The sequence below is a fragment of the Cryptomeria japonica genome, chromosome 4, assembly GCF_030272615.1.
Source record: "Cryptomeria japonica chromosome 4, Sugi_1.0, whole genome shotgun sequence".
Taxonomy (NCBI): domain Eukaryota; kingdom Viridiplantae; phylum Streptophyta; class Pinopsida; order Cupressales; family Cupressaceae; genus Cryptomeria; species Cryptomeria japonica.
Window position 1 is genome coordinate 308,063,042 of NC_081408.1, and position 13,430 is coordinate 308,076,471.

The 13,430-nt window shown below is 36.1% G+C and overlaps 1 protein-coding gene across 1 annotated transcript in view; it reads left to right on the plus strand.

The window, feature by feature from the left end:
- The first annotated feature begins 1,091 nt into the window (after window positions 1–1,091).
- The window catches only part of LOC131054331 (PH, RCC1 and FYVE domains-containing protein 1), a 50,206-nt gene continuing 37,867 nt past the window's right edge, over window positions 1,092–13,430 (plus strand). Inside the window, exons 1-2 of the mRNA XM_057988813.1 lie at window positions 1,092–1,510; window positions 1,788–1,874. Of these exons, the coding sequence (XP_057844796.1) occupies window positions 1,448–1,510; window positions 1,788–1,874 (150 nt within the window). The 5' untranslated portion in view covers window positions 1,092–1,447. The remainder of the gene's footprint in view (window positions 1,511–1,787; window positions 1,875–13,430) is intronic.

Sequence of the window (13,430 nt, forward strand, 5' to 3'; positions counted from 1 at the left end):
AAATTTTTGTAGTATAAAAATCTTAATTATTAGAGTCAAGATTTGTTATAAAGATCTCAATTATTAGAATTGAGATGTGTTATGTGAAATTTTTTTTATAAATAATAAATTAGAAACATGAATACATTTGTTCATTAATCTAAAAGATATATATGAAACTAAAACAAAATTTTATTTATTTGAACATTCTACATATGACATTCTTTTAGAGGAGTTAAATCAATGTCCACCTTGTTTATCTAATTTAAATTTGCATATATACATTTGTAACTAGTGGTACAAAATGTAAAGGAATTGATATGGAAGACAAACAATTGCTCTTTCACACATGAATATAATAAAATTATATTTATTTGAATATTCTATGTATGGCGTTCTTTTAGAGGAGATTAACCAATGTCCACCTTATCTATCTAATTTGCCCATATACATTTGCAACTAGTGGTACAAAATGTAAAGGAACCAATATGAAAGCTCTTACACACATGACTCTTTATCTCTTAGCACTTTAGTTTCAAAAGGACCAATCTTGATGCATAGGACGTTAGAAGTCCCCATCAAGTCATATGAAGATCTTGACCCACAAATTAGAGGGCAAAGCTAAATGCAAAGAAAATAGAAACATCATTATTATGTACCAATAAATATTCAAATTTTACATAAAATCTACGTCATCATCTAAAAACACTCACAACAAATAAATCTCCCTTTCAACTTCAAAATCCACATTTATTTTAATTTTTTTACTGTCTCTCCTTATTTAATTTAAATATATTAATATATGCACATAGAGTTGTACTTAATTCAAACATGTTGGAATAAACAAAGAACACAAATTTCCACCCTATAGTATCTTTTTAACCAAATGCTTAGGGGATCCTTTCTATTGACAAAGAAGTGAAGATACAACCATCAATCTCAACATCCAAAAGACTTCTAAATTTGGTTGACCTAGAACAAGGAAGTTGTGATTCCTATCCATACAATAAACAAATATTTTTATACATTAAATATATTATTATTTAAAAAATTGTCTTATCACCTCCCAAAAAAATTACTCCTATTGTCGGAAGGCAAAACTTCAATAGTAGTTGTGATAGTGACACGAGCACTTCCCGTGTCTGCAAAAATAAAACGAAGCGAAATAAGCAAATAAAAAATCCCAAAAGTGACACGTTACAAAATATTCGTAGGAAAAGTCTCTCGTTGTTAGCTTTTACACTAATACTGGTGCAGATGATGTATAATACACCTGCTATGCATTCTGTGATCCAAATGAGCTTATAGGGTACTTATTTTCATGGATTTTCTGAAATACTGCCCCGCTTATCGCGTGTGGAGCATGCCACATACATTTCAGCAGCAGATCCAATCCTCAACGCAACTACAACATCGGTCATTGCAGCAATGAAGCTGAGAATGGGCGGTAAAGGTGAAGCAGAGTTGCATGAGAGATAAGGGGATGGCAGATTTGGCGAGGAACGGACCTCTCGAACGTGATATCGAGCAGGTGAAGAGTTTACATTTGTGCAAATTTTGTAATACCTCAAAGGTTTGCAAAGATTTAGTTTAAATTTTGATGGAAAATGTTTTTTGGTTTGATTGTTAAGAAGTTGCTTAGGCCAAATTGGTGTCCAGGAGCTACCCAAGTGTGTTTGCTTGTGTAGAAGATTGTTTGTTCATGTGGGTTTTCAGTTTTGATTATTTGCCATGATCTGGCAATGGAAGATTATGGGTGATTTACTGTAGCTTAATAATTTGATCTGTGTTGCGTGGTGCGTTTTTAGGCCATAACCGCACTGAAAAAGGGAGCATATTTGCTGAAGTACGGGCGGAGAGGGAAGCCTAAATTCTGCCCTTTCAGGCTTTCCAACGTAAGGTTTTGACCCCTTAGGCTAAACAATTTTGTAACTGGTTAATTCAATTTTTAATTTGCATTTTATCATTAAATGTTATGTGTGAAGTCCCAGTTCCTCAGTGAGATCAGATGGTTATTGGGTATGCTGTGAATTATCAGATTTTGACAGTATGCACTTGTTTTTGTGCAAGACTGTCAACTTCTTTTTGGCGGGTTGAAGCTGCATAATTGTGTAATTGTCTGTTGTCTTTTTGTCTTTAATTATAAATTGGATGTATGGATGTCTAGTTATTGCCCAGCAAGATCAAAGGGGTCTAAGGTGTGTTGGTTACTAGCTGTTTTGAATAGTATCTCTTACTTCTGCAGTGCTTTCCCTGTGATGCAGCATTTTTGTGGGTGGAAGCTTCCTTGCTAAATAATCTTGTGAACCATTTTTTTTCTTTAGAATTTATTCATTGAATGGATGTATGGATGCTTAGTTGTTGTTTACTGACATCAGATGTTACTTGGGTGTTTTGGGAATTATCAACTTGTACAATCAATTTTCGGTGCAATGTGTTCACAATATTGCAGCATTTTTAAGGGTTAAAGCTTCCTTGATAAATAAGTTCTCTAATGGATTGCTTCCTTCTAGTACTTGTTTATTGATTGGATGTATAAATGCTTAGCTTTTGCTCACTGATATCAGATGGGACTTTGACGTGTTGAGAATTATCAGCTTGTAACAGTAAGATCAATCTTTTGTGCAATGTGCTCATTTTGGGCTTGAAGTTTCCTTGCTAAATAACTTTGTAATTTTTGATATTTCTTTAGTCCCGTGAATGGCTGTATGGATGCTTACTTCTTGTTCATTGACATCAGGTGAGAATTGAGTTTTTTTGGAATTATCAGTCTGAAAATCAATCTTTAGTGTAATGCGTGCACCATTTTGCAGCATTATTGTGGGTTGAAAATTCTATACTTTGTTTCTTTTTAATACTTGATCATCAAATGAATGTGTGGATATGCTTTCCTAGAGATTAAATGGTTCTCTTGTCTGTTGAGAAGCATCAGTTTTGAGAAAAACCCTTTCTTTTGTGTCCATTTTTAGTAGAATTTTTTGGATGGAACCTTCTACGCCTTTTGGTTACTCTTGTAGGTCCATGCCTGATATTTTTCAATTGGAAAACACCCATTTTTGCAGTTGGATCATGTATTACATGCCCACCGAGGAAATCAAACCTGGATCACCACTTAGAGAGTGAAATCCCTTGATCATTTGACAATCATTCCATGGATTTTTTAACTTATTTCCATTGCCTTTTCTGGTTGGTATGAATGTCTTGTATTCCCACAACCTCAAGTCTTCCCAGTGATGGGTTGCAATGCTATTGACAGAAACAGTTAGGCAATGTTCTGACTCCTGTGTAAATGCCTTTTTGAGGACTATTGTGACTCAGTATACAAGGTACTGAGATGCAGAGCAGAACATGCTGGGCAACTTTAAACTAGTCCGGAGGCAACTTAAGGTTTTCAGTCTGTAAGAAAGTAACGAAGTTTATTTGGTTAAGCTGGGAAGTGTAAATATCACCTTGGACTCTAAAGGGACAATTAGTTACTAATTAAACACAATGCCTAACTCATTTGCTATCAGTTTTGATTATATAGGCTACCTGACAAAAAAATACTCTCATGCACAGATCTTCTACTTCAGGGCAGTGGAGAGGCTATCAAGTGAGCATATTTGGGTGAATCTCAGAAGACAGCTACGTCTGTCCAAGGGATGCTAGTTAGCATTATACACCTGACAAACCATTTAGGTTTCTTCCTGTGGGTGTTGACTGGGATCATAGACGTCTTGATCTATAGTATTGGGGTTGACTGATCCTGACACATTTATTCTATTTTTGATACTTATTTTTGTGAAATAAATAAATTCAATTAGCTAATCCTGACAAATTTACTCCACTCCATGTATATGTTTTCCTGAAATAGTCTAATAGATTAAAGCTGGCAAGCTACACAGGTTTCTTCTCGTGGGTTTTACTGTTGACTGGCATCTTAGAGGTCTTTGACTATTGGGTTTGACCGATCCTGACAGATTTATTCCATTTCTAATAATTATTTTTGTGAAATAAAAGAAAACAATTAGTTAATTCTGATAAATTTACTCCACTCTCCAAGTACTTGTTTTCTTGAAATAGTCTAATAGATTTTATACCTTGCTAGGAAACCACGTAGTTTTCGGCTTGTGAGTATTGACTGACATCATAAAGGTCTTGATCTATAGTATTGTGTTTGACCGATCCTGATAGATTTATTCCTTTCCCTAGTACTTATTTTCATGAAATAAAAGAAAATAATTAGGTCATCCTGACAAATTTATTCCATTCCAAGTACATGTTTTAGAAATATTCTAATAGATTAATTCAATCAACTAGGGAAGTCTGAGAGTAACTGAATCAAATTGTATTAGTCTTGTCTTGTAGTCTATTTGAGCCTTTGTAGAGTATGTGAAAAGGGCTTTTTGAAGGTAAAAGTTTCTGGAGGGCAGAGATGGTTCAGTGGAACAGGAAAAGTATGTTTAAGATTGAATGAGACTATGGAATATAATGACAATGTCAATCACAAGGCTAGTCTACAATCAGGAATGAGCCAGTGAAGCGCAAAAGGCCTATTTAAGCTCACAAAAGATAACGTCAAACCTGAGGTGAATTTACATTTATATTATCAGAGATAAGACATTGTGAGGATACTTTGAGTTTACAGTAATTTCATGCATGCAGATAAATGTAAACTAAATGATAACTACTGGGGCCCCTTGGACTGCAACTGGCATGTATTTACTCTTGACTCTTGATTAGGTGGCAAGCTTTGCAAGCACTACAACAGCTAGAAGTAGTGGTCAGGGGTTGATCTGATGGCTATTAAGTGGAAGGATTATCAATTGCCTGCTACAGTAGTCTGGTACTCCTGGAGGCTAGGAAAATTCATTGCCATTAGATTTTTACTTCATATATGACCATTTCTTTTTTGAGTAGACTTCCTTTTGTTTTTTTCAGCATGTTTATATTTTCCTATTTTTCAAAATATAGTTTGTAGAGTGAATTTGAGCTGTTTTCCTGGAAGATAAATGGGACAAGCAAGGAGTGTTTGCAAAAGCCAGTTAGTAATAACAAATATGTCCTCATTTAAAATTCAGGACTGCTACGTATTTATGTGTTATCTTGTTATATCTTTTTGGAGCATTTATTGTGTTCTTGTGAGTGCATATTCAGGAAAGAAGTATTTTTTTGTTAACTGGATGCTGTTTTCCTGATCATAAAAGCTAACAAGCCTGTAGAAAACTTGCCCCAAGCTACGTGGTAAGAGGAACCATCCTAGAAAATTTGAAGTGAAATTGTGATGAGGCTTATAAAGTAATTTGATAAAGCATGCAGTAATTAATAAATGAATCTCACTTCTGTAATGTTGTATAAGCTGTAAAACACATTATACCTTGCTTGTCAAAGGTTGCCAAGATAATTTTAATTTGATTTTCCGTTTCTGCTTAAAGTGACAAATAAAATGAATCAGCAGAAATCACTCAAATATACATAGCAGAAATATGATTAGAGTGCTTAAGCTAAAGCTATTCATAACCTAGCAAGCGTTCTCTTACCTTGGAGACACAATCTGTCAATCAGTAGAAATTCTGTGATATGTAACCAAAAAGGTCACGTTGCAATTGATGTGAACTTAAAAGTGGATCTTTGCAGCTCTTAATTCAGAACAGGATTGCATCTAGATTATCATGTTTAATAATATTTTGCAAACGCAGCTTAGCTAATGCAAAGTTGTCCTTACAAAATAGCAAATAAAGTTAAAACTATATTGCAAGGACCTAAATTGAACCTAATTAATCTAGATTGTTGAATTCCTGAGAGTGAAAGACAGCTGTAATAGCCAAGTCAGAATGTAATTACAATGACAGCCACCTGAATCTGCTTACTATGGCTTTTCTCAGATCATACAATTTTCTTAATTCTTCTGTCCATCTGAGAAGGAATCCTCTCTTGCTAGCAACATTTTCTTTTGGAATAGGATAGTAAATGGTCCATTCAATCTCTCATTATGTTACCTGAAATTGTCCTTCCTTGGGTTCCAATAGAAAATGTGTCTTAGAAATGGCTTAAAAGTGTCTTAACTCTTTTGTAGACACGGGCATCCTTAAAATTTTTGGGGATGCCTGGAGAAAACATGTGCTTCCTGAACTCTCTAGACACGGGCATCCTTAAAAATTTTGGGGATGCCTGGAGAAAACATGTGCGTCCTGAAGTCTCTATGCACCTAATTCCATCTTTTTCATGCATACAACCAATTCAACCAGGACCTTAAAGGATGAATTCAAAAGATGCAAGAGAGTGCTAGATGAAATTGACAAGATGCTTTGAGGTTGGAATCAATTTCAACATTAGTATGAGAGAGTGGTTTTCATCAATTGTGATTAATCTGGAAGATGACTAAATACAATTCTGTATAAATTTTTTATGTTGTCTTCCAGAGTCTACCTTGTCGTGATCAAGGACTTATTTTCAGTATTTTTTACTGGCTCCATTTTGGAGTAGGTGGTAGGGGGCGAACTTCACTCATTATTGGATGGAGCTTCTGGGTTGCATTGTTGAAAAGACAAGTTGAATGCCACACATTTGTGGTAGAAGTGAATATCTATTCTTCAACAAAATGTCTTTCATGAGTCTGCATATTGGATTATCCTGCAAAGCCTTTTTTGAGAAACTGATCAACAAATGTCAAAGTTCTCTTGGACAATTGGTCCATCCATGGCCCTACGATACCTGAGCCCTGGCAGAATGCATACATATTATGAACCCTGAAGGATAATTGAGTATTAATTAAATCAGTTATGCAGAGAACTTGGTTATGAAGAAAAATATCAGTTATGCAGGGATTTGCCTTTTATGTCCTGACACATTCATCCATTACTACATCAGTTATTTATCAGTTTTGTTTGCCATTATCTATGCAATGATAATTAGGAATGTTTTAGTTAAAGGAGTTGTAAGTTGGGTACACTAAAATCTTTAAGCTTTGAGTTATAATAGGTCTTTAATCCTTATTTTAAGAGTGTGGGTTCGAAAAATATTGAGCAGGATCCTATAGGACTGATTGTCACCAACTGCTTCAACCATACTTCTCTTGGTGTGTTTTTCTGAAAATGCAAAATATCTTAAGGCGTACAAAATATTTTTCTTTCATTTACTTTCACGAGTTTTTTAGAGGTTCAGATACAAAATATTAAAGAGAAAAAAAGATTTCCTTTCCAAAAAGTTCAATCATTTTGCAATAGCTGTTTTTTTGTAGTTTGATTTTATTAGTTTCAGATCTGAACCATGACAGTGGTATCAGAGCTGCAACTTTGAAATATTAGATCTAGTGTTTTGCCAGCTTTAGCAACAGGTTCCTGTTTGGAACATAAGAGTGGCATCAAGGCCACCTTTTTGGCTTCATGGGGGTACCGCCAACGGTTTCAGTCTTGCTACACAAAGGTGGGAAAATCTGCAAATCAGAAATGGTACTGCATGGGGGAAGCTATCACCAGTTTGATGGGAGAATCAAAGGAGTCTATGAACCAGATGCACAATGTTATCTTAAGCAAGGATAGGACTTTAAATGCTTTAGCTTGATCCATATAAAATAGAGATCAAAGAGATTGGCTTGAGAATGAGAAAGAGGACTTTCAAATGCCTAAAGACTGAAGAAAAGAAGCTAGAAATTACAATCTATGGGAGAAGACTTTTGCAAGATATAATTTTGAAGGCAAAGGTAATTGTTTAGGTCACTGCTAAGCGAGACACCAATTTGGTTTGAGTTGCCACTTGTGGAAGCCCACAGGGTGGCTGCTTTTCCATTTACCTTATATATTGTTCAACAAGATGCACAAACGCTTCCGCCTTCTAGATTCAAATCTGTGCCTCCTCTATAGAGTACACATGCCTTCACCATCAGGCCCATTCAGGTATCACATAGACACCTGCTAGAAGATCAAGAGGGGAAATGGGAATTGACTAAATCAAAGTTTGATGGGTTTTGATGCAGTGGATGGCAATTTCAATCAAAGGGATCGGATTGGGAGGAGGGTTCGTTTTTTAGACTACAGCCTATGAGAGATTCTTAAAAAATCCCTTTTGCTATATTACACCTCAATTGACCAACTTTTGTTGACTGATGGAATATGTTGGAGCATGTCACAGAAGCAGATGATGGTGTTGGTGAGCAGACTATTCACAAATGTATGAACCCACACTATACATTTGTGAATAAATTTGATGTTGGACTGTTGTCAGGCTCTCTCAAACTGTAGCCAGGCATTAGGGTGATTTCCTTAGGTGAAATCAAGAGACTTTCGGAGAATATCCTTTACTGGTTTTGCTCCCTTTGGGATGAAATTTGACTGACTTTGGCATTAGCAACATTCAGGTTCAAAATCTGATTCCATGTGTGTAGTGGATATCAGTTTCTAGGTTCATCAGAGCATAGGCAAGCACCAGAGATCCAAGATAATGAAAGATGCTATGGAAACAGAAGGTTCTGAAAAGAAGCACCCAATCAAAGAATTGACATGGTACTGAACACCATCCAGACATGTCAAAGATTTTTTGATTAAGGTCAAAGTGTATCATGATTCTCTCATGTCTGTTCTTGAGTGGCATTACTGCCAGTATTTGATAGAGATGGTGAAATATTACAATCCAGAGTTTATAAATTGGTAGTTATAGTGATGAAAAGCATGTTGTGATCTCTTATGAACTCATTGATTTTGACAAAATTCCTAGGCTGCTCTAGGTGAGATGAGGAATTAATGTGCCTCAGCCCTAGCCAGAAGAAGATCCGAATAGTGGATTGAAAACACATATTTTGCAGTTAGATGGACTGTGATTCCTCCAAGATTTGTTTATTTTTTCTATTTGGCAGATATTGTCTCTTGAGGGCCTATCTATGGGAGTGGTTCAGAATTTTTGGCCTATTATATTTTATTCAAGATTGTACTTTTCTTATGAGGATGATTCAAGGATTGCAAGTATGCATGCATGAGATTGCCTTTTTATTGGATGCACTTTATGGGAATAGGTGTACACTACCTGATGATATGACATCCCAGCTTTGTGATCTGGAGAATCCTACCGTTTTCAGGTGGGAGCATATTGGGATTAAGTTTTCTTTGTTGCAGACCAAATTTTCTAATTCCCACACTTAACAACTGGGATTAAGTTTTCTTTGTTGCAGACCAAACTCTCTAATTCCCACACTTAAACAACTCAAGGTGCATATGCTATATAGGAGCAAAATGATGCAGTAGATGTAGAAGAACCAAAGAATAAGCCAAGGTGGTGCTTGGGACTTCATTTGGGTGATAGTTCGTGTAATTGTTTGAATTTTGACTCCGAATAGGATCAGATGATTTTGAAGCTAGCTAGGAGGAGGTTCCTCTTTTCAGTGTAGAATAGATTGCATACAGATTGTACCCCAGGTCACTCATCTTTTCTATGAATCCCTTAAGGGGCTAGATTCCTCAAGGAACTTCTGCCATGTCATGTTGCCACTATTAATGATTCAGACAAAGAAGTTGTAGTTTCTGCATGCACTGGTGTTTTCCTTTGCCTCTGTCCATGTGTGATTCATAATTTTATTTGCCAATTCTGCTTCTATGATTACTGAGTCCACTAGATCATTATTGGGGAAAATGTTACCAAGCACAAAAATTCTTGTCCATTTTTTGAGTGACACTACAAATGGTTTCCATGCACTAGCTTGAGGATTTATTTTGAATGATACTGTGAATAATGTGAATTTTGAGCAGCCACTTAACCCTCAACCTATGCCTCCTGTGCTTGTTGATTTTATTGAAGTTTGAACATATTATTTTTATCTGAGCCTAGCATGTATGAGTAGTTGGAGAGAAGCAATGAGAGAATGAAAAAATACATGATTCGCAAGTGTAGAAGGGGTGTGTAGCAACTCTCCATGCAGACTCGTCTTAATTTTTTTTGTCGTTTACATCCCCGATTAGGACAGAGTGGCATGGTCAACACCACCATTTCCAGATATTTGAGGATGAGGAGACCACCTTGCACAGGTGGCAAAGGGTTTGTTATGTATATGAGAAGTTGAGGCATTCTCATTTCCTATTATGGCAGCAACACAGGTACTTTGTGCCATGAGAGTTCATCTATGAATGAAAATGGATCCTTTTATAGTCCACGACATGGGCAATCTGCTTTTGGGTCTACGGATGGCTTATAGTCTATGTGACTACCCTGTACTCTATGGAGGAGGCACCTAACTATGCTACAAACAAGGTGCACATACTCTACACCCTGCAGGTTTTGAACTTGTGACCTCTCTTTCAAGAGTACAAGTTGTCCACTATTAGGCCAACTTAGGAGTACATGAGTATGCTCTTCATTAAAGGGAAAAGTATTTCTGCTAGAAGCACAAGGCAGATGGTTGGCACAGCACGTGATTATGAAGCTGAAGAATGGAATATTTCCAAAATAAGGTGCAATGCACTATCCTACATGGATAGCAATGGTTTATTTGCAGTTTTTGTTTATGGAAAGTCAACAGTAATTTATCATAAGCTAACTCATAAATAATCAATGTACTGAGAAGATTGCCTTTAAGAATCAACAGCTGCAGAAAATGCTGGTATGTTATTGATGGGAGGGTGTCAAACCATGAACTATTGCATTGCATATCATCTGAACATTGATGAAAGTAACATTTGGGACAGACAGAAAAGCATGCTGATATGAAGAAGAAACTGAGTTGGATGCAGCAACATCGCAAGTAACATATTTGAGCAAGCAGTTGGATTAGGAGTCATTGACCTATGGCAGTATAATTGAGGATATGAAGGCTTGGCTAATCGACTTGAATGAGATTATCAAACATACTGGGCAGTATGAGGCAAAAGGGAAATAAAAAGAGAAGTTTGAAGCTAAAGTACTTAGACAATTGAGGCATCAAAGAGGATACACAGAATGTTTTAAAATTGAAAAAGAATAAAGGTGACTTCATCTAGTCATTACCAGCTCAAGATGGGGCGGGGACACAAGCAAGGGAATACATACATGATTCACAAATGGAGAAAGGGTGTGTTGCATCTCACCATGCAGAAGTGACAGATATTTCTTTGTCTCTTAGATCTGTTCAGGACAGACAGGCAGAGTCAAAACCACTTGCTAGTGCCTACTTATATTAGAGGAGGATGAGGCTAGTAGTGAAATGCATACACTTCTGAAGATGCATAAGAGATATATCTTTGTGTCATTCAATCAATTGAGAACTATGCATGAGAGAGAGCATTGCTGCAGTAACCTTCAAATTCATATTTCATGCCTTCATTTTTTTTTTCTTAAAGGCAAGACTTGTAGTTAAAGCACATACTACATCTCACAAATCAAGTTCACCTCTATGGAACTTCAAAAGATAAACGCCAGATTCACAGAAACCAGATCTAATTGAGATCACACTTCTTTGGAGGTGTTGTACATATCTGCAATTATAGTTAGAACTGACTGTGGTTTGTGGAACTCAATGCATCTTTGAGTAACAGGTCTAGTTAGCTTACTGCATTCAAAGTAACACAATCATCAAATGTTAGTAATTGAAACTCATGCAGGTGTCAAGTGTTAATTGACTGATTCATTTTTTATGCATAGCCAAGTGTCACTTGGTCAATCACTGTACCTTGCATTGTGGCAAGTGTCACTTGACCAAGTTCATCAAACATGCATGAATCAAGTGTCACTTGATCTCATCACGGGTACCCCAATAATCAAGTGTTACTTGATAATAATGAAGTTCGAGTATAATAAGACTTACTAAGCCTTCCCAAGTGTTTATTATTCAGCCTCAAATGTTACTTGATCAGATTTGAATATCATAGGGCATGCAGACATATCTTGCCTGTCATATTATGTTTAAGTTACTTTATGACACATCGAGTGTTACTTGAGCATTACTTGGACTACATTAGGTCCTTTACTGACCCTTCATGCAATGATTTAAGGCTTTAATCTGTACAAAAGAAAACTTACCTTCAACAATGCTAACATGATTTTGGAGACTTAATACACTTAGCTATTTAGGTTCTATTCTTTTCATAAGGCTCCTATATCCTAAATTTCATGTTAAAATAATTTTAGGAATGTTCCGAAAATTGGAACCTATTTTTACTATTGAAAGGTTGTTTTTAATCTAATTAATTTGAGTTCAATTGAAGCATATTTTAGTGTTGGAGAGTCATTTTTGTCAATGTGGCACATTGAGGAGGTGTGTACAGGGATTTTGAGGTTGATCTGGAGCATCATGGGGATGAAGACAATTTTTGTACACAATTTTGGCTCACAATGGCAGGTTCTCCCTTGTTCACAGTCTGGTTGCCTGGTGAACACTTGTTCACCCCTGCGAATAGTACTGGTAATAGAGGTGAACACATATAATTTGAACATGAGGATAAAATTGGAAAGAATTGTTGGTTTCTTTCAACTTCCAAATGTCAAAGTTCTTGATTTATCTACTTGGGAAATTTGTTGGTTTTAGACTTTCAGATTTAAACTATACTCAGAAAAACTGAAGTTAATTACTAAATCAATATATTTGCTGTTTAGTTTAATTACTTTCAGACTTAGACATAAACATAAATTGAGCAAAATGAACACGACACACGAATACCCTGGGAAAACCTCCTAGGAGGAAAAACCCAGCCAAAAGATCCTCAGATCTGACTATGAATTATATCCAATTGTAACAGTACATTACTTAGCTGGTAGCTTTGATGTGGCACACCAATTTGTCTAAGCCTTTCACACAGCAATACACCTCTTGAATCTGTTTTGCATGTAACAGCAAGATGACCTTCAGATGAACAGATCTGGAAATTGTCTTTGGCTTCACATATGTCTTGCAATTTGCATCTTCTATTGAAGTTCACCCTTGTATTAACAATCGCCTCAATGCACACTTCCTTCACTTCGCATTTAGAATTCTTTCTTTCTGATTTTCGCACTTGCAGAATAATTATCACATGTAATGTAATTGTATATTGAATGCATCAAATGATGCTCAATATATACAAGGATAGACTCCAAGGTTGAGTCGGCTGAGAGGAGTATTGGCACCATATTTTAAATAACAACCACACACGTTACAATGCATAGGCCCCATTTAATTTGGTGCTACACGCTAAGTAAAGGCAACATGGGCCCGGCCTCTTTAGTTGGGTTCTAATGTTGCCTATCGGCAATTAGAACCCAACACAAATGTGCTTTATTTTCGAATCTAAGTTACAATAAAAACAACAAAATTCACACATCTATTTAGCGAGTTTGGCTATCTGTTTTGGAGGTTGGCACTCTTGTTTACCTTCATTGAAAGAGAAATTATGTAGGTTAAGCCATTGTCGGAATAGGGCTTGAGGCAGAGCAGCTTGTGGATGAATAGAATCACTTGTCATTTATTGAAGAGTTGTAATGGTCAGATGTAGACTGACATTAATTCATATTAGTTGTACTTGATTGGTCATAGACTT